Raw genomic sequence first — 25,198 nt, 5'->3', positions numbered from 1 at the left:
CTCCTACAACTTATACTAATTTGATTAGACTATTTTTTCTTCTAAGGTTTTCATAAAATGTATTGCCTCCTGTTTCATTTTGAGTTTGTCTAAATTTTAATGATACTTAATGTTTTTAACTTCTTAAATAAGCAATATAAAAAAAGCCAAAAGAGCACTGCGACAGTCTTTAAACCCAAACTTTAACAGCTTAGAAAAGAAGCCCGCTGATTCCCATTGGGAGTGATGAAGTGCCTTGTATCTTGTATGCTGTATGCTGTCAATCGACAAAGTTAACAGATGAATTACAAATGGAGGAGTTGGAGTCGGTGGTACCAGAATTTGAGGAACTACAGCCATGGTGCCAAGAAGAAAACCAAAAAACAAAAGTTACATCAACAACATTTATTTATGTAGCACATTTTCATACAACCTAAAACAGCACAGCTCACTGAGAACACTGACTCTACAGAGTGGCCCTGCAATTACAGAATCATGCTTTGGGGATGAAGCTACGTCCAGGAAAATCTGATACAGTTGACAAGAACATCAAGACATGGACTTGTTTCATCTGCTGAAAGAACAATGCTCCTATCCGGCCACTCAGGTCTGCTAATGAATGGCGTCTGGCTAGACCACCTCTATGTGGCAAGGAAATTCAGTCCCGACTCTCTTGACATGTAGCCCCTTGTTGGTGGAATGAGTTGCACATGTATGTTCAGGAAGCGTTTGAAAACTCTCTTCTTTTATGAAGAACTCCCTGATTGGTGATGGTTTCGAGGCAAGGTCCTTCGGTGGCTATGCAGTGGCTATGGCTAGCAAGTGGTGAGCTTTCATTTGTTTAATGTTTGCTTAATTACAGTATAAGCTCCACTTGACTTAAAACACCTTTTTTTTTTTTAAACAGACCCCTGGCTGATGTTGTACTTTATTTTACTGACCTCATCTCTATGTCACATTGGAGAAAAGCATCTGTTAAATGAATCAATGAAAACTGAAAGGGCTCATGTCTGGGGGTGGCTAACTCTAAGCCCAGAACTCGGTCTAATTCATCATCTGTGGAACAACTTAAAAACTGTGGCTCTCAAACAGTCCCCATCCAACTTGATGAAGCCAAAAAGAATTGGCTAAGGTCGTAATATTAAGATGTGCAGTGCTGATAGAAACTCTCACCGAAAGAGACTCACAACTGTCCCTGATGCCAGAGGAGTTCCTACCAGATATTAACTTGGCAGTAAATGCCTATAAGCGATCGCTTGTATTGTTTTGTCAATTCTTCACATTGACCCTAAAGAGTATTCTGCATTGATTAGTAGCAAAACAAATCGCAGTTAAGTATCAACATGGTTTCATGCTGTAATAAAATAAAATGTGAGAAATCCAAAGGGGATAAATACTTTTAATGACAAACTTTATTATAGAAAATTTAAAAGAACACATCTTTACTCTACCACTTTAATACCATAATCAAAAGACAAGGTTTAGCTAACACCAACAGCATTTGTGCTACTAGTGCTTTACGGTGGCATTTTTGGTATGAAAAATCTCTTGGGGCCACACAGACCTGTGACAGAGGGACGCTGTCAGAAGTAGCTGAACGATCCTCGGGGGCCCTGGAGAAGGTGTGTGTGTGTGTGTGTGTGACTGAGGGAAGTGACACAGCAGGACTTCCAACACCTGCCCGCATGCTTAAATCCTTTGGCCTTGGTATGTGGCCATCTCTAAGTTTTGGATCAGCTCATGACGGTGCAGAGTGTGAGAACAGATGGTAAACATGCAGTATGAGTGCGCAGAAAGTGAATACTGCTGAGAAAAGATGGCTGGAGCTGCATGATGGGAGCTGTGGAAGATCAGAGCAGTGGCCTCCAGTACACCTCAGCATGAGGACATGAGGGAGATGCACTGCATTTGACATGTGTTAGGCTACAGCACCAACGATGATTAAATGTCACTCGCAAATCAAAAAAATAAAACACAACATCAAGATCTATCAACGCGTTCTAACACAGTAGAGGATTAAAAGATGTCAACATCAACAAAGCAGACACTCGAATGAATATTCATACAATTCCAATTTCTGTTCAGTGGTAAAATGCTGAATTATATTGTACATAAGCAGTCGACTTGGTGCATGATAATGATGACCACTACACCAAATGAGCAAGATATACAACTTTATGTACCCTTTAAATTGTCTCACAAAATATCAAACAATGGGTCACTTAAAAGGGGCTGTTAACTTTCAAGGCCAAAGGTGGAAATGAAATGTTGAGGCTGCAACACTGAAGGTCCTGGCCATGCAACCCAGAAGCAGGTGGGCAGCAGCAAGCACAAAGAAAATGTCACACACTCCAAACAGAAATATATTCCTAGAAAACAAATTTAATTGAAAATATCATAGAAAAAATAAAACAATTTAATTATGATGATAAAGAAAAAAAAAAGCTGTATAAAAGTGTTTTAAGATGAATAACTCCCAAGGTGAATGGTAGGGTGTATGAGAAAATGAGAGTAACCATTAAGAAGGATATCAGGGAGGCTAAAAGACAGCTAGAGAGGAATATAGCAGATAAGGCGAAAGACAACCCTAAGAGATTCTTTAAATAGTAAGAGAACAGTCAAGGAGGAGGTGAAGTTCATCAGAAATAGTGAAGAGGAATTAAAAGATACAGACAGGGAAACAGCAGACACCCTAAACTTATATTTTTCTGAGGTCTTCGCAAGTTAGGAAGTGGATAACCTCCCAGAGGTAACAGGGACTACTAAGGAGGTACTGAGAGAATTGGAAATTGTAGAGAGAAAGAATACTCACCACTGAGTTCTTAAGGAGGCCAGCAAGTACAGATAGAAACCCTCAACACGTATGTTTAGGAAGTCACTGACCACTGGAGAGATTCTGAAGGACTGGAAAATGGCAAATATGATCCCATTATATAAAAAGGGTGAACAGGAAGATCCAGCCACTATAGGCCAGTAAGATTAACAGGCATCACAAAAATATCAATGGAAGGAATTATTAAGGAGAAGATTGAGAAGTACATGGCAAGAACAGGAGTTTCTCTGAACAGTCAGCAAGGGTTCAGAAGACGGAGGTCGTGTTTTACCAGCATGCTAGAATTCTATGAGGAGGCAACATAAGGATATGAGCAGATGAGATATAAGAAGATGAGATTATTTATCTTGACTTTTAGAAAGCATTTGATGAGGTGCCACATGAGAGGTTGGGCATCAAACTAAAAGAAATTGGAGTTCAGGGTGATGTCTGTAGATGGGTGTAGAATTGGCTCAAACAAGGAAAGCAGAGGGTAATGGTGTGAGGAACCTCATCAGAACTGGCTGATGTTAAGAGTGGTGACCAGCAGAGGGCAGTGCTGGGGCCGCTGCCATTTTTAATATATATAAACAACTTAGATAGGAATATAAGTAACAAGATGGTTAGGTTTACAGATGACACCAAGATAGGTGGATTAGCAGATCATTTGGAATCCATTTTATCATTACAGAAGGACTTGGACAGCAAACAGGCTTGGGCAGCTTAGTGGCAGATGAAATTTAATGTCAGTAAATGTAAAGAATTACACATAGGAAGTAAAAATGTGAGATCTGAATACACAGTGGGAGGTCTGAAAATCGAGAGTCCACCTTATGCGAAAAGTTTAGGAGTTGTAGTGGACTCTAAGCTATCGACTTCCAGACAGTGTTCAGAAGCCATTAAGAAGGCTAACAGAGTGTCAGGTTATATAGTGCCTTGACGTGTGGAGTACAAGTCACAGGAGGTTCTGCTCAAGCTTTATAACACACTGGTGAGGCCTCATCTGGAGTCCTGGGTGTAGTCTGGGTCTCCATAAAGACATAGCAGCACAAGAAAAGGTCCAGAGAAGAGTGTCGAGGCTGATTCAGGGCTACAGGGGATGAGTTATGAGGGAAGATTAAAAGAGCCGAGCCTTTACAGTGATGAAGAGGAGACCTGACTGAAGTGTTTAAAATGATGAAGGAAATTAGTCCAGCAGATCGAGACGGTGACTTTAAAATGAGTTCATCAAGAACACGGGGACACAGTTGGAAACTTGTGAAGGGTAAATTTCACACAAACATTAGGAAGTTTTTCTTTACACAAAGAACCGATAGACACTTGGAATAAACGACCAAGTAGTGTGGTAGACAGTAAGAGTTCGGGGGCTTTCAAAACTTGACTTGATGATTTTTTAAAAGAATTAAGTGGATAGGACTGGCGAGCTTTGTTGAGCTGAATGACCTGTTCTTGTCCAGATTGGTCTAATGTTCTAATGACTAAGGTAAGTTTGCTATAGCCATTTTAACAATGCCTTAAATTACTGAGGCGAGCTTACTACTTATTTCATTTTTGCATCGCAGCACCATCTGCTGGGAGATGAGGGCAGTGCCCATCCTACCCTTATGCAGAGATGCCATTGGTACTTTACCTCATGGGCACATAAATTGTCACACAATACCATGCCATGAATCGGTTCATTTTCTACTGCACAGCCGCTGCGTAATTGTTTTGATTCGGACAGCCCAGTTATGTATGGACGCAATTCAATAATGGCGATGCACATCAACAACAACAACATTTATTTATATAGCACATTTTCATACAAACAGTAGCTCAAAGTGCTTTACATATTAAAGAATAGAAAAATGAAAGACATAATTATAAAAAATAAATCAACATTAACATCGAATAAGAGTAAGGTTCAATGGCCAGGGGACAGAAAAAACAAAAAAACTCCAGACGGCTGGAGAAAAAATAAAATCTGTAGGGATTCCAGACCATGATACCGCCCAGTCCCCAGATTCTCTTTCACACTTATAGTATTAGCTAACAAATAAGCTGAATAAACTGAATGGTACCCTCCTGCTTGTCAAAGTTCTGTTTTATGTTCATTATGGAACAGTTTTCTGTGATAAGTCTCATCACGTCTGGACTACTGCAACTCACTTCTGACAAGAGTACTCACGTGTGCTATCAAGTCACTGCAGATGGTCCAGAATGCAGCAGCCCATCTTGTATTTAACCAGTCAAGACGGGCACATATCACTCCTCTCTTCAGGTCACTACATTGGTAGACCTGTATTTGTGCACATTAAGGTCAAATCCCTGATGTTTACCTACAGAGTAGTCAGTGAGTCAGAACCTGAGTATATGGAGACACTGGTGAAGCCCTGTGCTCCTTCTCACCCATTCAGGTCTGATGGGGCACAGTGTCTGGTGATGCCAGCTCTGCAGGGTATCAAGTCTCAATCCAGACTTTTCTCCTGTGTAGTTCCTAGTTGGTGAAACAAGCTGCCCACCTCCATCTGACCTGCTGACTCCCTCAATGTATTTAAGAAGCAATTGCAGACCCAACTGTCCTGCGAATATCTGTCTAATTGATTAAAAAAAAAAACTTTGTTATATTTTACATTGTTTATTTCATGGTTAGATTAAGTTCAGTTGCTTTAGTGATTGTAACCTATGATTGTAAATTAATTAGTTATTACATCTTTTCACTTGTGGCAACAGACTTTTGTTTCTTATCCTACTACACTTGCCTGAACAAACAGGCCTCAGGCCTAATGTCGATTTGGATAAAAGCATCTGCCAAGCAAATAAATGTAAATGATGAGGGAGATAAATCCTTACATGGGAAGTGCATTCAGGACTAAATCCATGAAGTACTTTTTCATGCAAAGATTTGTGGGAATCTGGAACAAGCTACTGAGACACGGAGATAAAGCAGAAACCTTAACCTTAAATGTAGCTAAATAAGCAAGTGACAAATGGACTGAAAGGTCTTCACTCATTTCTCAAATGTATGTCCTTATAGCAGTTTGGAATAATGTCATTGTCTTTTGTCATAGCGGTGGGCAAGGTGAGGCTTATTACATTCTCAAGTCCAGTTAGGGGCCATGGACATTAAGATGAGGCAGAATCCAACATCGGTCTAGAGACCCCCTTACAAGTTTACACACACCTACAGTATATTTGGCATACAGTAGGGAAAAAGTCGTGAAGGTTTTCACAGTGAACCATTCATTATTTTGCATTAGAGTTGTGTGCGTGTTGTGGATTATACAGGCTTTCCTCAAAATTACAAATGACTTCTTTTACAAAAACACATTATTTTACCACCATTGTAATTCTTCAGTTTCTTTTACAGATGTTGTCATTTTGGGTAGCTGTTCCTAAGACGTGATTCCTGGTTGCTTGGCCATACCCTGAAGTTGTGTCACTTGTCACTCAGTAGGGTGACAGTGGCTTGAATAAGTTTCTTGTCCAAGACTGTTGCATTTCTTCTGGATTTTTAAGAAAGACTACCTGTTAGAATGACTTTTGGTCTGGGGTCAATTTAACTTTGAATGCTGGTTCATATATTGGGCTGCGCTGAAAGACTGTTTGTTTATTGTGTTATGAGCCCTGCTAGTATGACTTGTGTTCATCTCATGGCCATTCTGATTCGTTCTTATACCCTGTTAGCTCCACCTGTGGCAGAGCATTATGAGAGTAATAAGGTCTAGGCCACACGACATGCATGGATCAACGTAAAAACACAGCAGCAGTCACGTATGAAGGAGTTTTTCAGAGAGCTTATGGGTGCCCATCTGTGAGGTAAACCTTGGAAACTTGAAAGTATGCAGTGAAAATGAGCTTTATGCCTGGGCCTACTGGGATTTTATGTTTTCAAGCAAACAGAAAGCTGAAGCTCTGCATGTGTGTGTGGTTTGTAACGGGCAAGCATTTATCAATGATTTACTAACCCCTTGCGTCTGTGAAAACTGAGATAATAAACACAGCGTTGTTCTTGACGGTGCCATGTGTTTTATGCTGTTATGTCCGCCTATGTTAGTAAAATGCGACACTGCATGTTTTAGTTCTATTCAGCATTTATTCCACATTAAAACTGTTTAAAAGTGTACTGTTGAAGTGAGGACTGACTTGTACCACAAAATACATCTTCAAGACCTTATCTACTGTTTATATATATATATATATACAGGGAGGCACAGAAAAACGGGAACTTTTTGAAAAACCCAATAAAAAATAGAAGAAATCCAACAAAAAAAATTTTATTGACAGCAATTGAACAACTACAACTTGCCTTTTAAGAGACAGTAATCCAAATTATCAATGTCTGAAAATTGAATCCTGTAGATGGCGTCCTCCTGTACGTATGCATTCTTCTGCTGTTAAGGTTCCCCATTGATCGCTGCAACATCTCTGCTGGGATACCACGAATTTCATCTTGAATTCTTTGTTTCAATTCATTCAGTGTCCTTGGCCGAGTCGTGTAGTCCCGACTCTTAAGGTAGCCCCACAAGAAAAAATCACAAACGGACAATCCGGTGATCTTGAGAGCCAGGGAATGTCACCGAATCTTGAGATGACACGGTTACTGAACAATTCTCGCACAGCTGCCATTGATTGCCTTGCAATTGATTACTAAATTACTAACTGGCGAGACTGTTTACAGCTTAAGGTCCCTGTTCTGCAGTGCTGCCAACTGTACATGGCTGCCACTACGCATTTCAAAAGTTCCCGTTTTTCTGTGTCACCCAATAAATATACAGTATATATATATCCATCCATCCATCGTCTAACCCGCTGAATCCGAATAGGGTCACGGGGGTCTGCTGGAGCCAATCCCAGCAAACACAGGGCACAAGGCAGGAACCAATCCTGGGCAGGGTGCCAACCCACCGCAGCAGTATATATATATATACAGTCCTAATTTGCATGTTCTCCACTTAACCCAGTGTCACAGCAGCATGGCACAGACATCAACTTGTTGTTATCTAACTCTAATCTAATAATATAATAAGTGCACAGCTTTGGATCTAAAGGATTAGTTTTATCACAGTGCTTCAAATGTTAGTCCTTTCAAAAATTAGATGAAGAGGAAAGAGCTAAATCTTTCCAAACTGAAGTGTGCGACTCTCATCAATGTGGTCATTATATCTGCAAAATCAGCTCCTAAAACATCATTTTGTTTATTATGGTTTCTCTTTTTAATGTTTTTACATTTCTTACTTGTGTACTCATTTTTAAATTTATGTTTATATTATATCTGCCAAGGCCACACATTTTGGTTTTTTTCTTTACTTTAGAACTTTATAGTACAAAGTTTGTAAAGACTGATTATTTTGCTCCTGAACTGCTTTGTTCCCAGACATTGCCATCCTCCCCAACTACCACCAAGTCCTCTCCATCCGATCCCATGACCACCTCCAGAGCCAATCAGGTAACGTATCATCCTGCCATCTACACCATGTCTTCCACAGGTGACCACTTGACAGCAGAACTACAGGTATAGACTCGGGGACATTTTTATTCTTTATCATTTGGGAATAAATCCCTTACACTTTGAAAATAAATGTTATCTTTCTGATTTGTAGTTAATTGATTTAAGCAAAAAAGAATAAAGCATGAGTCCAAGGAGGTCATTTAAAAAGACACCTTTTGTAATGTTAATAGAAAGGGTGTGCATACATTTGTAGAGTATGATCAATGTTATGCAGCTATTTCCCTGCATATGCTTTCTAGAAGAATCTGTGCCTGCCTTACTCACACTTTAGACTTTTACTACAACTACAGGACTTGTAGGTCCAGAGGATCAGCACTGCCCCGTGTACAGAGGCCAGTGAGTCTCTTACTTAAAACAGGTCAGCACTCTGTAGCGCCAGAGTATTAGTGGGCAGAGTGAAAGCCTAAAACAAATCTCACATTATATTTGTAATATGGGGAAAATTAGACATGGCTATTAGTAAATGATAGATAGATAGATAGATAGATAGATAGATAGATAGATAGATAGATAGATAGATAGATAGATAGATAGATAGAGATAAAGCTTCTGTTTAATTGGTGTGTGGTGTCATTTCTGTCCCATGCAATGCCAATCCCGTATTCCACAATTATGGAGTTTAACTGTCACCTCACCTATTAAATCTCCAGCTTTCCAATGACATAGTGTAACAGTTTCCCTCATGGCTGTCCTGGGGGCTCTTGACTTTAGTATTGTCATGGCTACTGGGTAAATCTGTGGCCTGACACTCAATCTTTACACAAGTGTCTATTTTAAGTAAACATTTTCAAAGTGTAATATCATGATTTCACAAGATTTCCCCATAGCACATTTTCTCATTTTCCTTTTTATTTGAATCATTTTATAGTTTGTATGTCAAGGTTTTGAAAATGTACTGTATTACCATCTCTATGAAAACCTAAAAATGTAGTGTGCTCCTCCAAGTTGCTGGAGTTTTACCTTTATACACTGTTCAATACCGTAATGTGGGCAGCAAAGGACTGCAGTGGTTAGCTCGGGAGATTGGATTTGATTGCTGGCATGGCTGCTGGGTGGTGTTTGCACTTTTCACCAGTTGCCTATTTGGATTTCCCTCTGGGTACCCCTACTTTCCCAAAAATGTGCCTGTTTAGGCTAACTTGTTGCTCTAAACTGGCATGCTGTGAGTGAGTGTGGGGAGATGTATACTAATGCCCTTCAATGGCCTGGTGGCCCCTCCAGGGTTTGTTCTTGCCTTGTGCCCAATGCATCTACAATCAGGTCTGACCCTGTGACCTGAAGTTGAGTTAAAATCATGTTTAATGATTAACAGACAGATGGGATTCCCCAGTTGTTGAACAGAATTAGATGGGTAGACGATTTTCTTCCAAAATCTCAAAGCAATGTCATTCTAATTGGACACTCTAAATGGATTTGCGCATAGGTGTCCCATCAGGGGTTAGCTCACGTCCTGCACCCAGTGCTCCAAGACAGGGTTTGTTTCTCCAGAACATTGATCTGGATAAGCAGGGTGGTGAGGTAGGTAGATAGACAGAATATCACAGTGGCCTGCAGTGAGAGTACTGCTCTGCACGTCAGAGGTGTAGCCAGCAAGTCATTTCAGGGTTGGATGTGGGGATGAAGAAGTAAATGAATACTCCATCTGTGACCAATCAGTTGAAACTGCAGTAAATTGTATTTCTTTTAAACCTGAAAAGACTACACCTACAATGCATGGTGACAGTGACCAGACCAGGGTTTGAAGCAGGGAGTTAACAGGGCTACTAACCTCTGTTGTCCTTGAAATAAAAAAATCACGCTTTGATCTGGTAAGTCCCGTGGCAGTTACAAGTGATCTTTTGCTTGGTTGTTTTTTGCAACAGTATTTGCGTAAGACTAGATAACTGTGTGTATGTAATTTTGCCCATTAACAACAAAGGGAAGGTGATTTACAGGACCTGGCAGAGCTGCTGTGTTCCCCAGAATGGGCGAGGGCAGTGCACAGTTTATGGCTGTGAACAGGACCAAAGAGCTTCCCTAGCATGAATGCTAAATTCATTTTCAATTAAATTACTGTGAAGCACAAGCAAAGTTGCCAGTTTTTAAAGCAGCCACCTGCTTTTGGTAGGACATGACGGGTCACACTTGCTCCAAGTCCATCTGGAGCCTCAAGTCAACTTAATGGCATGCCACTGTGTCGCAGGAGAAAATGGCTTTGAAGGTGGAGAGGACATGCTTGGCACAAGTGGCAGGACAGGATCTTTGGACTGTGTGGTGTCTGTACATGTATGTGAATTTCCCCTTGGGATTAATAAAGTATCTATCTATCTATCTATCTATCTATCTATCTATCTATCTATCTATCTATCTATCTATCTATCTATCTATCTATCTATCTATCTATCTATCTATCTATCTATCTATCTATCTATCTATCTATCTATCTATCTATCTATCTATCTATCTATCTATCTATCTATCTATCTATCTACAAACCCGCTCAGCCACAGCGCCGATCACAGAATCCGTTGAACTGTCACTGACACATCTCACTACTCTAACTGAGTAACTTGGAAGCCTGTAATGTTTAAAAGTCTGATTTTCTTCCTGCTCGGTCCTTTCCTTGAAGCTTTCATATTAATAGATGTTACTAAAGGAGGATGATTCACAGACACTGCACGTGTGAAGTGCTCAGTGGGAGTGAGAACTTTGAGATGGATCTGTTCTTTTGTTGCAGTCCCTGACAAATGGTGGAGGGCAATTGTTTCTGAAGCATAATGGTGATTAACATTCAGCTTCAGTATATCGTGTGTGTATCTGCAATGCGGTTGTTAAGCTAGAAAGAGTTCCTGTGCAGTAATCTCTGAGCTGTCAATGGTTCTATAAGCGAGTAACACAAGAAGATTTGCAGAACCGCACAGATCATCACCATTGTGTTTGAACAAAGATTAGCCTTATCTGAAGGAAGAGATGGGAGGAATGAAGGCATAATATACACGTTCCTTGTAGCCAAGGAAAAAGCCTTCCTTTTGTTTGTGCTGAGGGGAAAAAAATCAATTTTGCCTTTCATTATCACTTGAAGGGTACTGCAGAGTCGAAATAAATGTGCCGTCTTTGATTTTGAAGAGGGATGGTAGCTGTCCTCAATGCAGAATTCTTGATTTGAAGAATCTTTATGTGCAAGATCCGAGGGATTGGACTCCTTACAGGGTGTCTGAGTTGTGTCTGCTTTGAAACACAATGTTCTCATTTCAGTGTAGCCGTAATTTACCTCACAATGAAAAATTCAGATATGTCTGCTTGAAAGCTGGCTTTGGTTTTCCTTCTCAATTAAAGGTGTTAGGCAGTAGAAATCCACTTGTGTCATACAGCAAGTTATGAGATAAAACTGATGGGCCACAATGATAGGCACTGGCAAATGAGCTAGTTGGGGTCAAACAAGGATGCTGACACGTTGGCTGCACCTGCTTTACGTTTTGCTGCAGTGTCTGCCATATGTCTAGTGAGACATATTAGATCTGCTCTCATCCATCCATTTACTGAGGTCATATAGTTAAATTATTGGATGTAGGGTGACAGAGTCCATCATGACAGCATTGTGATTTATATTGTTTCGGATACTGAACATACAAGGAGTGGCCTGGTGTGCAGTGGTCCAAACTTGTGAATCTGGACCTCTCCCAAGCACAGCTAGTGTGGAATCGTAGGTTCTTTCTCGTGTGTGTGTGCATTGTTTTATTTTTTATTCATTTTTTTTTTCAGGATATGACAAAACTGAGAGAAACCAAAAGGTGCATCAGCAGTTAGTCAACATGACTTTGGACCTTATAGATTGTGTTTCGCTAAAATTATGTAATTCAATGACAAAAGCAGACAATCAGAGAAGTGCAGATAATATGATTTATCTTGATTTACAAAAGGCTTTTAGTAAGGTTCCCCATGAGAGACTAGAAGTCAAACTAAAAGTCATGGGAATTCGGTACACAGCGTGTGGACGGGTATAAAATTGGCTTCAACATTGAAAGCAATGGGTTACGTGGAAAGGAACATCTTCAGAACTGGGTGTTTTTAACAGAGGCATCCATCAGGGCTAGTTCTGAAGCCTCTGCTCTTTTAATATACGTACATGATCTGTTTAGAATTTAAAGAACAAACTGGTCAAGTTTACCAATGATACCTAACTGGGAAGACTGGGCAGATAAGGTAATATCATTACAGAGGGAACTGCACAGAACACAGTCTTGGGCAGAAATAAGTATAACTCATAGGAAGTAAAATGTTAGATTTAGTTAAACAATGGCAGGTCTGAAACTTAATAGGAGGACTCTGTTGGGTTGAGTACAAGTCAAGGGAGGTTATTCTTAAGCTATAGATCTCATTAGTGAGGCCTCATCTGGGGCCTCATGTATAACGACATGTGTAGAACTCACACAATAACATGGCGTAAGTACAAAAGTGGGAATGTGCGTACGCACAGAAAAATCCAGATGCAGGAATCTGTGCGTACGCAAACTTCCACGTTCTTCCGCTACATAAATCCCGATCAGCGTGAAATGTAACGCACGTGAACGCGCATGCTGCCCCTCCCCGACTCCTCCCAGAATTACGCCTCTTTGAATATGTAAATCAATATAAATAGCCCTTAAGCTCAGCGTTCTGTGAAAAGAAATGGCAAAACTACAAGGAAAAATAGTACAATTCCAGCCAATACCAAGTGGAGGCAAAGAAAACCGTACTATTTGTTAGTTTAAACAGTGATATAAACAAGAAAAGGAAGCTGATCGAGTGACACAGCGTGTCGGACAAACTCGAAAGATCAAGTTCACAAAGTCACACAGTGCCCGAAATAAAAAAGAAGTCGCATATCAAAGTCTCCGCGAAAGGCTTATTAGGGTACAGAAAAAAAAAAAGGCACACAGTAGGGAAAAAGCACGAAATGTTAACTTTAATCTGGAAATTTCCACTTTAATCACATAGTTTATTTTGTCATTAAAGTAGAACATCATAAACTTAATCTTAAAATCATTTAATTTACTAGTTTCTCAAATCGCATTGTAACTAAATGCTTTGTTTTGTATTTGATCTTCTTTGTGCTCTGTGTGTGTAAATCACTACGTGCTTCTTAAACCGCCGTTCTCTTCCTCCGACAGGACACAGAATCCATTACATTCGTGATATTACAGCTCTCTGAATAACTGAAATACTGAGATGTATATGTGATATCATTTTCATGATGATAGGAGTTAAAGCATGTTATTAAACATGGGAACATGGTGGCGCAGTGATTGTGCGCGACCTTCGATGAAATAATTTATTGCAGCAGTGCTGTCTCTTTCACACGTACTAACCTCCAATTCCTGTCCTTCCTTTTCTTTCTCCAAATACCCAATTGCCACACAATCAGCTCTGTAACAGATATTAAGCCATCTGTAAGCTGTGAACGCCGATTCTTCAGAACTTTTAAGGAACATTGAAATATCTTCGTAGTACGTGTTTAATTATTCTATCCTTCACGCCAGACCCATTGAAGCATACAGTACAAAGCAGGAACAATCCGTGAACAGAGTGCCAGATCCTTGCTACCGTAGAGACACCGTGTCCTTTAATTATTAACCATATATATTACTTAAATGAAATTAAAATTTTATCTGTATAATATAATAATCATATTTTGCTGCATTTCATCTTGTCATCATATGTAAATAAGTGCTTTATAAAGTGGCTCAGGTTGTATCTCAAGTTTACAGTGAGGTGATTGTACTTATAAGTACTAACAGATCTACAAGGAGCACTTGATGGAGCGATTGACTGTGTTTAGAGCTTTGGAGATAAAACTCTTTCTGAACCGCGAGGTCCGTACAGGAAAGGTTTGAAGCATTTGCAGTGTGAGAAGCAGTTCAACAGACAGCATGGCTGAGGCAGCGTGTGCTTGATGCTGTATATCGATCATTCTCTTTCCGATCAGCTGCTCTGAGTGGTGCAGTGAGAGGAATCTGGAAAAAGATGATCTGCTGTGGCAACCCCTAACCGGAGCAGCTGAAAGAAGAAGAAGTAGAAGAAGGTGCAGTGAGAGTAACAACGTTAAAGCAGCTATGGTGTTTAGAATAGTTTGGCCATCCTGTGGACCATTATATTGTTACAGGTTAATTACAATCAGATGCATTAAACTAATAAACAATATGCGGTTAATTTCAGTGTATTTATAAAGCCGTGTCAGGGATGTGGATCTGAAAAAGAAAGATAAACCACACAGGAACAGTAGCATTGCTTTGACGCTGGGTGCCACCAGTCTGCAAAACCGAGTGGAGAACTTGCATACAACAGGGTATGAGGTACCGTGGAAATATGCGTGGCTTTACACCAAGTTAAGTTTTATACATCGCGATTTGAACGTGGAAACAGGAGTACGTGACATTTCTGTGCGTATGCTCCATTTATACATGAGGCCCCTGGAGTGCCACATGAAATTTTCTTCTTGATATTACCAAAGAGACAGAGCACTGCTAGACAAAGTCCAGAGAAGAGCAACCAGATGGATTCCAGGGCTGAGAATTATGGTGTAGGAGGAGAAGCTGATGGAGCTGAAACATTTTAGTTTAAGCAAACAGAGATTAAGAGCTGGCATGAGCAAAGTATTTCAAATTATGAAGGCAATCAGAGCATGGGTACAGAGTTTTAAACTTGTTAAGGGTAAATTTTACACAAATATTAGAAGTTTTTCTTCATATAAAGAATCACAGACACATAGAGTAAATTACCAAGTAGAGAGTAGGACTTTAGGGACCTTTATATTTCGACTCAATATAATTTTCAGGTTTCTGGAATCGACACATTTTTTGGGCAGAATTGACTGTTCTTGTCATTTTTCCAGACTACACAAAGAAAACCAAAGAAGATAAGCATGCAGATTCCACCCAGAAAATGACTAAAACACTATAACACTGCACCACTATGCTTCTCCGCCAACAATGTTACTTTAGAGCAATTATTTTGTATTTAAATATAGTCAAAGCAGTTCACCAGATACAAGACACAGGCTCAGACTTGAAAAGGAGTCAATGCTTAAAATATTCACAGAGAGAGAAGAAACTGTATAAAACCACTCACCCAAAAGAATAAAACCAAAATGTTCCTTATAATAAGTTTATTACAAAAAAAAACAATATACCAAAAACAAAACCATAAAAAGGATTTTATAAGATCAAAATAGTGCTTAAGAAAGCAATCAGAAATAAAAAGAGTTCAAAAGCCAAAGCTAAAAAATCCTAACAACAGCAGATTGGTAATAAACAAGAGCGGGAAACCCAAACGATGAACACAAGGAGGTAAGCAAATGTTTTAGCACTGAACATATAAATAAAAAAGAAACAAAGGCCTTATTTAACCTTAACCAAAGCTAAAGATCAAAAAGAGGAGAGCACTGACAGCAGGTATGAGGCAACATTTCATGGTACAATATGCTGCCGATATGAAATGTGGCCTTCTATTGTGTATCTGTGATATTACCATGTGACTGAAATGAAGCACAAAGCTAAAGTCTCTTTTGTCAAAGGCAGATGATTTAAGCATCTGATTGAAAAACACTCACTAAAGCACATCACGACAAACCACACTGTGGCAGAACCATAATGTTTAATTGTGTGAAGGTGACGATTCTCAGTGTGCAACAGACATCACTGTTCGTGAAAGTGGCCTGCACACTTGAGAAGTCGCATCCTCTAACATGTAGGGCAAATTGCAGCATAGGTTTACAAATTAACCAGTGCATTTGCTGGTTTGATTTCATTTCAAAACCATCTGGAAACAGAAAAGAACCAACTTTCTATCATATTGGAATAGTCCTCAAGGCTGAGGAGCAGAACTGACAAGGTGGTCTTCTCTGAAATTCTGCCTGTGCCACGCGCCAGTTCAGGTAAGACAGAAGAGATTAGAAGGCTTAACGTGTGGCTCAAATCTTGGTGCAGGGTAGAAGAGTTCAGGTTTATGGGGCACTGGGACTCCTTTTGGAACAGATGGGACCTGTTCCACCGCAACAGGTTACATCTAAACTGGAGGGGCACCAATGTATTGGGGAGGCATATGTGTAGGCTAGTCAAAGATTGGGGGTTCAGGGAGTTTAGTACAGGCCAAGTTTAGTTCTATACGAGGAGGAACAAACAACAGTGTAGAAATAAAAATGCATAGTAATGTAAATTCTAAGCCAACATTCACAGGTAGAAGAAGTAACACATAAAAAATAGCTTGTAATGCTAGAAGTATCAAAAATAAGGTAAGTGAGTTGAAGCTGTATGTACTAGAGCCTAATTATGATATTATAGCAGTAACGGAAACCTGGCTAAATAACAAAGATGGGGGTGAGTGTAACATAGAGGGGTAGACATTTTTTAGGAAGGATAGACAGAACAGAAAAGGAGGTGGGGTTGCTGTTTATGTCAAAAAGAATTTAAATGCAAGTCCTCTTCAGTTGGACAATGAGCCCATCTTACTGAGGTAATGTGGCTTCACCTGGAAAACATTAGGGAAAGAGGTCTTATTTTAGGAGTGTGTTATAGACCACCCAATTCAGACAGCAACTTCAATACACATCTTTTTAGTAATATCAAAAAGGCAAGTTTACAGGGAGATATTATAGTCCTGGGGGACTTTAATTACCCAAATATTAACTGGGGTAACCTTGCAAATGAAGGAGCACAAGAGCAGGAGTCTTTAGAAGTAATCAGTGACTGTTTGTTAACACAGCATGTTAAAGAGCCAACACGGGGTGAAGCCTGTCTGGATTTAGTATTCTGTAATAATTAGGATAGAATCGACAATGTACAGGTGATTGGGCCACTACGGTCATGTGAACATAATATAATATCAGTGTTTGTTTTGTAAGAGTGCAGATGCAAAGGCTAAAATTGTTAAGTTTAAATTTCTTAAGAACATTTTGAACAGATGTGTCAAAGTCAAAGTAGGATACACTGGGATAAGCATTTAAGTGTAGAGACAGTCGAGGAGCAGTGGACCAGGTTTAAAAATGTTTTAAAAGTAATGCAAGACAGATACAGACCTACATTTGGAATTCATAGGATTTTTTTTTTAACTCCACAGTGGATTAATAAAGATTTAAAAAATAAGCTACAAAGTAAAAAAACGATGAATAAGATGTATAAGACTAATGACTCCAAAGTGAATCATAGGGCATATGAGAACATGAGGGAAACCATTAAGAAGGATATCAGGGAGGCTAAAAGACAGTTGGAGAGGAATAGAGCAGAAAAGGTGAAAGACGACCTGAAGAGACTCTTTTAGTATTTTTGTAGTAAAAGAACAGTCAAGGAGGATGTCAAGTGCATCAGAAATAGAAAAAGGGAATTAAAAGATACAGACAATGAAATAGTGGACACTCTAAAATTGTATTTTACTGAGAACTTCACAGGTGAGGAAGTGGATAACCTCCAGAGGTAACAGGGACTACTAAGGAGGTACTGAGGAATTTGGAAACTGTAGAGAGAGAAGAGCTGCTCACATTAATTAGGCTGAAATCAAACAAATCACCAGGACCAGATAATATTTACCACAGAGTTCTTAAGGAGGCCAGCGAGTACAGATAGAAACCCTTGACACATATTGTTAGGATGTCACTGTTCACTGGGGAGATTCTGAAGGACTGGAAAATGGCAAATGTCATCCCATTATATAAAAAGGGTGAACTGGCAGATCCAAGCAATTATAAGCCAGTAAGCTTAAGATGCATCACAGGAAAATTAATGGAAGGAATTATCTATCTATCTATCTATCTATCTATCTATCTATCTATCTATCTATCTATCTATCTATCTATCTATCTATCTATCTATCTATCTATATATATATATATATATATATATATATATATATATATATATATATATAAAATCCTAAGCCTAAAAGTGCAACGATTTTGTGCAACGATTTTATGTGATATTTTTATGTCACTTTTTTGTCACGCTTTAAATTGGGCTTATTTTAAAAACTACATATACGAGGGGGGACCCAAAAATAACCAGAAATTTGTTGTTGTTAGGTTGGTACATGTAGTACGTGGTTGGGCCGCTAGGGCGATCTAGTTACACTCCTCACAAGTCATTCTGCCATGTGCCATCAGTCAGGAAGGTTGTGCTTGTGTTCAGTGAATTTTGTAAAAGTAGTTTTGTGCAAACATCGTTTTTTTACGATGGCCGATTATCGTGAGCAACGCGCGGCAGTGAAATTTTGTTTTCTTCTTGAAAAAAAGTGTTGCAGAAACTATTGTTATTAAAACGGTATGACAACCCTGAACCACCCACCCTACTCACCGGATTTAGCTCTGTGTGATTTCTTTTTGTTCCCTTGGATGAAAAAAGACTTGAAAGGAAGGTGTTTTGCTGACGTCAAAGAGGTAAAACAAGAAACGACCAGAGCATTAATGGACATTACTTCAGACGAATTTAAAAAATGTTTCGAACAATGGAACAAACGGTTAGATAGAAAGTGTATTTCCGCCAATGGAGAGTACTTTGAAGGAGACTAATTGTAGTTTGTACAGAAAATTAAATTAAACACGTTTTAAAAATATTTCTGGTTATTTTTGGGTCTCCCCTCGTATATTTTTGGCATCATTCTTTTCAGAATTTATCAAACTTTAATGTGATGTTGTTAGATTTACAGATTCTTACTCTAAAAATATGAGACTTAAGACAAAGAGCATGACAGCTGCTGTACAGGCTTTTAAATGTTCGAAGTGCCATGTGAGATGCAGATCATGCGGCACAGCAGCACAGCAGCATGCCAGCAGCTGATCGAGCAAAGAGGAGGTAAAAATAAAAACTGTATTTGTTTCCCATTGTATAACCGTTTAAGAAGAGGTTTAGGAGGAGTGACCGCAACTCCTTGGGGTGCATTCAGTCCCCATCTTCACAATGTGAGGCAGACTGGCCGCAACTGGGGGCTGGGCACCGAAGGTGCCAGAGGGGCTTGCCCCCCTAGGGTGTATATGATAGATAGATAGATACTTTATTAATCACAAGGGGAAATTCACATAATCCAGCAGCAGTATACTTATACAAAAAAAATATTAAATTAAAGAGAATAAAAATGCAGGTAAAAACAGACAATAACTTTGAATAATGTTAGCGTTTAATCCAAAGGGTGGAATTGAAGAGTCGCATAGTGTGGGGTCTCCTCAGTCCATCAGTGGAGCAGGATAGTGATAGCAGTCTGTCCCTGAAGCTGCTCCTCTGTCTGGAGATGATCCCGTTCAGTGGATGCAGTGGATTCTCCATGATTGACAGGAGTCTGCTCAGTGCCCGTCGCTCTGCCACAGATGTCAAACTGTCCAGCTCCGTGCCTACAATAGAGCCTGCCTTCCTCACCAGTTTGTCCCTCTTCTTTATGCTGCCTCCCCAGCACACCACTGCGTAGAAGAGGGCACTCGCCACAACCGTCTGGTAGAACATCTGCAGCACCTTATTGCAGATTTTGAAGGACGCCAACCTTCTAAGGCAGTATAGTCGGCTCTGACCTTTCTTGCACAGATCATCAGTATTGGCAGTCCAGTCCAATTTATCATCCAGCTGCACTCCCAGGTATTTCTAGGTCTGTACCCTCTGCACACAGTCACCTCTGATGATCACGAGGTCCATGAGGGGCCTGGGCCTCCTAAAATCCACCACCAGCTCCTTGGTTTTGCTGGTGTTCAGCTGTAAGTGGTTTGAGTCGCACCATTTAACAAAGTCCTTGATTAGCTTCCTATACTCCTCCTCCTGCCCACTCCTGAATGCAGCCCACCATAGCAGTGTCATCACGTGGCAGGATTCCGAGTTGTATTGGAAATCTAATGTATGTTGGCTGAACAGGACCAGAGAAACTACAGTCCCCTGCGGCGCTCCTGTGCTGCTGACCACAATGTCTGACCTGCAGTTCCCAAGATGCACATACTGAGGTCTGTCTGTAAGATAGTCCATGATCCATGCCACCAGGTGTGAATCTACTCCCATCTCAGTCAGCTTATTCCTAAGGAGCAGAGGTTGGATGGTGTTGAAGGCGCTAGAGAAGTCCAGAAACATAATTCTTACTGCACAACTGCCTCTGTCCACGTGGGAGAGGGATTGGTGTAGCATATAGATGATGGCATCCTCCGCTCCCACCTTCTCCTGGTATGCGAATTGCAGAGGGTTGAGGGCGCGGTGGACCTGTGGCCTCAGGTGGTGAATATATATATACACACACACACACACACACACACACTAGGGGGCTCTGCCCCCTGCTCGCTTCGCTTGCCAACATCTACCCCTGTTCCCCTACTGTGCTACGCACTCTTGTGAAGAGGGAGGCTGAATGCACCCCATGAAGACTGGAAACAATTATTATTCTAGAAGCAAAACTTTACATTTAAATCCATCAGCATAATTACAATTCTATGTATATATTTTTTATATATCTAATAAAATACCACATATAACATTAATATATATAGATATATATATACAGTGGAACCTCGGTTCACAACCATAATTCGTTCCAAAACGATTTGGTTGTGAACCAAAGTAATTTCCTCCATAGGATTGTATGTAAATACAATTAATCTGTTCCGGACCATACAAACTGTATGTAAATATATTTTTTTAAAGATTTTTAAGCACAAATATAGATAACTATACCATAGAATGCATAGTGTAATAGTAAACTAAATGTAAAAACATTGAATAACACTGAGAAAACCTTGAACAACAGAGAAAACTAACACTGCAAGAGTTTGTGCTATAGCGCTACCAACCGCTTGCTAAAAACACTTTTTTAATGAGTTTTAAGCACAGGTGAAAAAATAAACATTTGAAAAATCTGTAATTTAATAAACCACCAAGAAAAGTAACATTGCAACAATGCACGCTACAAACCGATCGCTGTAAACAGAAGTGAAGTGGAGGTTAAAATCCAACAGAAAAAAGTCTTCATTAAATACAACGAGGTTAAAACAATGCTCGGATCTGTCTCTTTAAAAACAAGCCCGGTGCATTCTTTAACTGCCATCTCGGCCTTACGTGTCCAGCTGTCTCTCTCTCTCTTGCTCGCACGCAGGCATGTGTGTCTCTCTCTCGTGCTCGCTCGCGCGCGTGTGTTTCTCTCGCATGTGTGAGTGTGTGTCTCTCGCGTGTATGAGTGTGTGTGTCTCGCGTGTGTGTGTGTCTCTCTCTCTCGCTCGCTCGCTCGCTCACTGCACAGGGAATGCACAGGGAGAGACTGAACATGTGCGGAATCATTGGTGCGCACAAACCAAAAGGGAAACTGGCTTGTTTGTATACCGAGTGTGTGGTCATGAACAGATGCAAAAGTTTGGTGTACTTTTTTGTAAACCAATTTGTACGTGTTTTGAGACGTTCGTTAACCGAGGTTCCACTGTATATAAATATATATACTATATATACATACACATACATATACACACATATACACACATATATACACATATACAAATACACACATACACACATTTATAGACATACACACACCTTTTTGTTTGTCATGTGTAATTTTGAGGGATTTGCGTATACATATATGCTTCTGCATTTACATTCGTTTTTATTAAGTTCAAAATAAGCCATTCATTTTATATTTCTACTAGCCAACCCGCGGCGTAGCATACACCACATAATCAGGCCGCTTTTTAAATGATTTTTAAGCACAGAGGAAAAAATAAACATTTGAAAAATCCGTAATTTAATAAACCACTAAGAAAAGTAACATTGCAACAATGCACGCTACGAACCAACATACAATTGTCCGTGACTGAAAACCGGAGGAGTGCCGTCGCGCTTCCTCCTTCCAAAGTGAAGGACGGGGTTGAACGGCGCTTGTTCAGTACGCACTGCCCGCTTATGTGCCCGTCCCCAACTCCCTACCTGAGTCGCTTTCGTCTGTGTACAGTCCACACGCACCTGTGAGTCACGTTGACTGTTAATTTTCCAAACACCGCCTCAGTTGGTTTCCACGTTGATTTTTCATTGTTCTTTGCGGTTCTGGCTGCTTTTTTTTATATATAATCCACCAAGTCACCCGACCATAGGGGGCTTTACAAAGGGCAGGGACGTAATCAGTGCGAGAGTATGACCCGCACGTACTGGGAATTTCTCGTTCGTGGGGAACAATTAGAAGCCACGGTCTCCATCACGAATGGGGTTCAACGGCTTACCCACGCCTCCCTGCGCCGGGTAGACACACGTTGATCCATTCAGTCTAGCGCGCGTGCAGTACCGGACATACAAGTACATCACAGACCTGTTAATGCTCAAGCTCACGTGGCTGAAAGCCACTTGTCTCTCTAAGAATTTGGACGCCGACCACTGTTGGGTCATGTAACTATTTAGCAGGCGGGAGTCTCGTTCGTTTTTGGAAATAACCAGCCAAATCGCTCCACCAACTAAGAACTGCCATTCACCACCACCCAAAGAATTGAGAAAGAGCTATCAATCTGTCAATCCTGTCCGTGTCCGGGCCGGGTGAGGTTTCCTGTGTTGAGTCAAATGAAGCGAAAGGTTCCACACCTGGTGGTGCCCTTCCGTCAATTCCTTTAAGTTTCAGCTTTGTAACCATACTCCCCCCTGAACCCAAAGACTTTGGTTACCCGGTTGGATCGCCTGTTGCGGGGCCTGCATTGGTGAAGCAGGTGAGGCGGTAATGAAACAGAGGCACAGGGCTTATTGGTTTTTAAAGACTGCTTGCTTCATTGGGTTTTAACCAATGCACGGAACGAACCAACACACAATCGTCCATGTGGCGCTCAGGGTGGATCGGGAGGAGAGGAGAAGGACATCCACTCCGCTCCCTCCGTCATGCTAGTCTGCTGATTTCTCGCTCAGTATACACTGCCTGCTCATGTGTCCACCTCCAACTCGTCACTCGAGTCGTTGTCGTCTTTGTACAGTCCAGATGCACCTGTGACTCACGTAGACTTTTCATTGCTCTGTGCGGTTTTGGCTGCCTTTCTATATATAATCCACCAAGACACCTGACCACGGTGGGAGGGGGGTGTGTACAAAGTGCAGGAGTATCTAAGAAGACGCATGTTTGTCGCGGATGCGAATTGCTGTATGTAGCGTGTAAAACAGTTTGCTGTAGTGCACGCGGTCGTGCGTCGTAACCGAAAACTCGCTTTTTAAAGACTGCTCACTTCATTGTGTTTTAACCTCAGTTGTAAAGGAACGTTTTAAGGATCCCATGGGATACCCCTCGCAAACAGTTTTACACGCCACATATGGCGATTCACCTCCGCGAGAAACATGCCTCTATTAACAGTCAACGTGCATGTGACCTCTACGGCAGACGAATATAAATGACGCCGGTTTTTCTGTGTCGTCGCATCGAGTTGGTGGGCGTGGCTCTGTGAGTTGTCGCATCCGATGGTCTTGGAGTTGGTGGGCGTGGCTCCTTCCTGCGTGCGCCACAGGTGTCTCACTTGTCGGCAGCTTAGTGAATCCACACCCCTTCTGGCGTGCTTTCCATGGTTGTCTTGCCTTAGTAAATTATATATATAGATTTTTCACTACCTTTAAAGCTTCTGCTTCTTTGCCCTCTATAAATTGAATTATATTCTGACCTGGTTAATGAATCGTTCAACAGAATGACTTCGACCGTGCATTGGCAATTCCATTAAATGCCACCCGCTTTCCATTGCACTGACGTGCCGAGTATGCTTGAACTTCGTCCTGAGACTGTTCTTTGGATAAAGCTATGCATACTCTATTGTGCCCTTTATGAATGTACTTGTAGATGTACTTAATACTCATTTCCAATGCAAAATACTCAACATCAATATGACAATCGAATCATTTGAGCAAATATGCGTTATATGGTACAATCATTGAAATATCGAGCATCACAATTTTACCATCTTTCTTTCCATGATAAGTGTGTTGTTCGTGACGATTATCTCTTCGGCGATAATCTGAAAAGCCAGCCTTAGTCTTATCTGCCGATTGAATGAACACTTTAGGAAATTTCTTTTAACACTTTTTGTCTTTTGAGTCCCAGCGTACTGAATCTTTTTAATGAGGTCAGTGAGACATGTGTTTAATGACTTTGTACCATAATTCAACATAGGTTTCTCTGTTTGGAATTTCAGCACAGACAAAGCGATCTACATCATCGGCAGTTAATAATTTATTTTGCAAAGTAACCAATAAATGCATGTGAGGTAAACCCCATTTTTGAAATTCAATCGTGTAAATGTATGCTCTGATTTTACTGAACACCGTTTCAATTCTATGTGGCATCGCTTCTCTGTTATCATAAATATACACCTGCCCGAATTGTGGTGTCTTTGAAATTAAGTTTGTCGTCGCTTTTATTGTTGCGGGACCACAGATTCTCATAGCGTATGGTCCTGAATCGTGTTAATCTACATTATGAGCATTGAATGATGCGAACACGAAAAGATTATTGTAGATTTGGATATTTTGCCTGTAGTGTTTGTGGATTTCACTTTCACCAAACAACAAATCTTTAAATTCTCGTGGATATGCCTCTTCATTGGGAGGCAACACTACTTTTCCCTGATGGCAGCAGGAATTAGACTATCTACAAGTCTCTGAATTAAACTTTAAAGCCTTACATACTTCTGACATATTACCTATGTCCATATAGTCAATCATTTTTTGCTGTTCCATTATTTCACTGAGTAATAATTTCCGTTTGTTTGTGCTAATGCAATTTTTACTTTTTCTTATACTTTCAAATTTTATTGCTTTCATATTCTTTAACTTGCTCTGCATGTGTATCGCGCCAGCGTTTTTTTGAGCCTTTCGAATTCCACTGCTTTCATAATCTGTAACCTGCTCTACATGTGTATCGTGCCATTTTCTAACGTCATTCTGAAACCTTTTATTTCTGACCCCGATTGGACATAGAGCTTTTCAATTCCACTTGGTCCGGGCTGATTA

The 25,198-nt window shown here is 40.4% G+C and overlaps 1 protein-coding gene across 5 annotated transcripts in view; it reads left to right on the top strand.

Annotated features, from left to right (window-relative positions):
* LOC120518265 (RNA-binding protein Nova-1) overlaps positions 1–25,198 on the top strand; it is a 174,863-nt gene that overhangs the window by 128,493 nt on the left and 21,172 nt on the right. For 4 of the 5 annotated variants that reach the window (XM_039740930.1, XM_039740933.1, XM_039740932.1 and 1 more), the window contains exon 4: positions 8,148–8,219. The exons of the other annotated variant lie outside the window; for it this stretch is intronic. In XM_039740930.1, the coding sequence (XP_039596864.1) occupies positions 8,148–8,219 (72 nt within the window). The remainder of the gene's footprint in view (positions 1–8,147; positions 8,220–25,198) is intronic. 5 annotated transcript variants of the gene reach the window in all.

This window comes from Polypterus senegalus, chromosome 18 (assembly GCF_016835505.1).
Source record: "Polypterus senegalus isolate Bchr_013 chromosome 18, ASM1683550v1, whole genome shotgun sequence".
Classification (NCBI taxonomy): Eukaryota; Metazoa; Chordata; class Cladistia; order Polypteriformes; family Polypteridae; genus Polypterus; species Polypterus senegalus.
The sequence above is the reverse complement of the archived record's forward strand: the minus strand, read 5'-3'. Positions and strand labels throughout refer to the sequence as shown.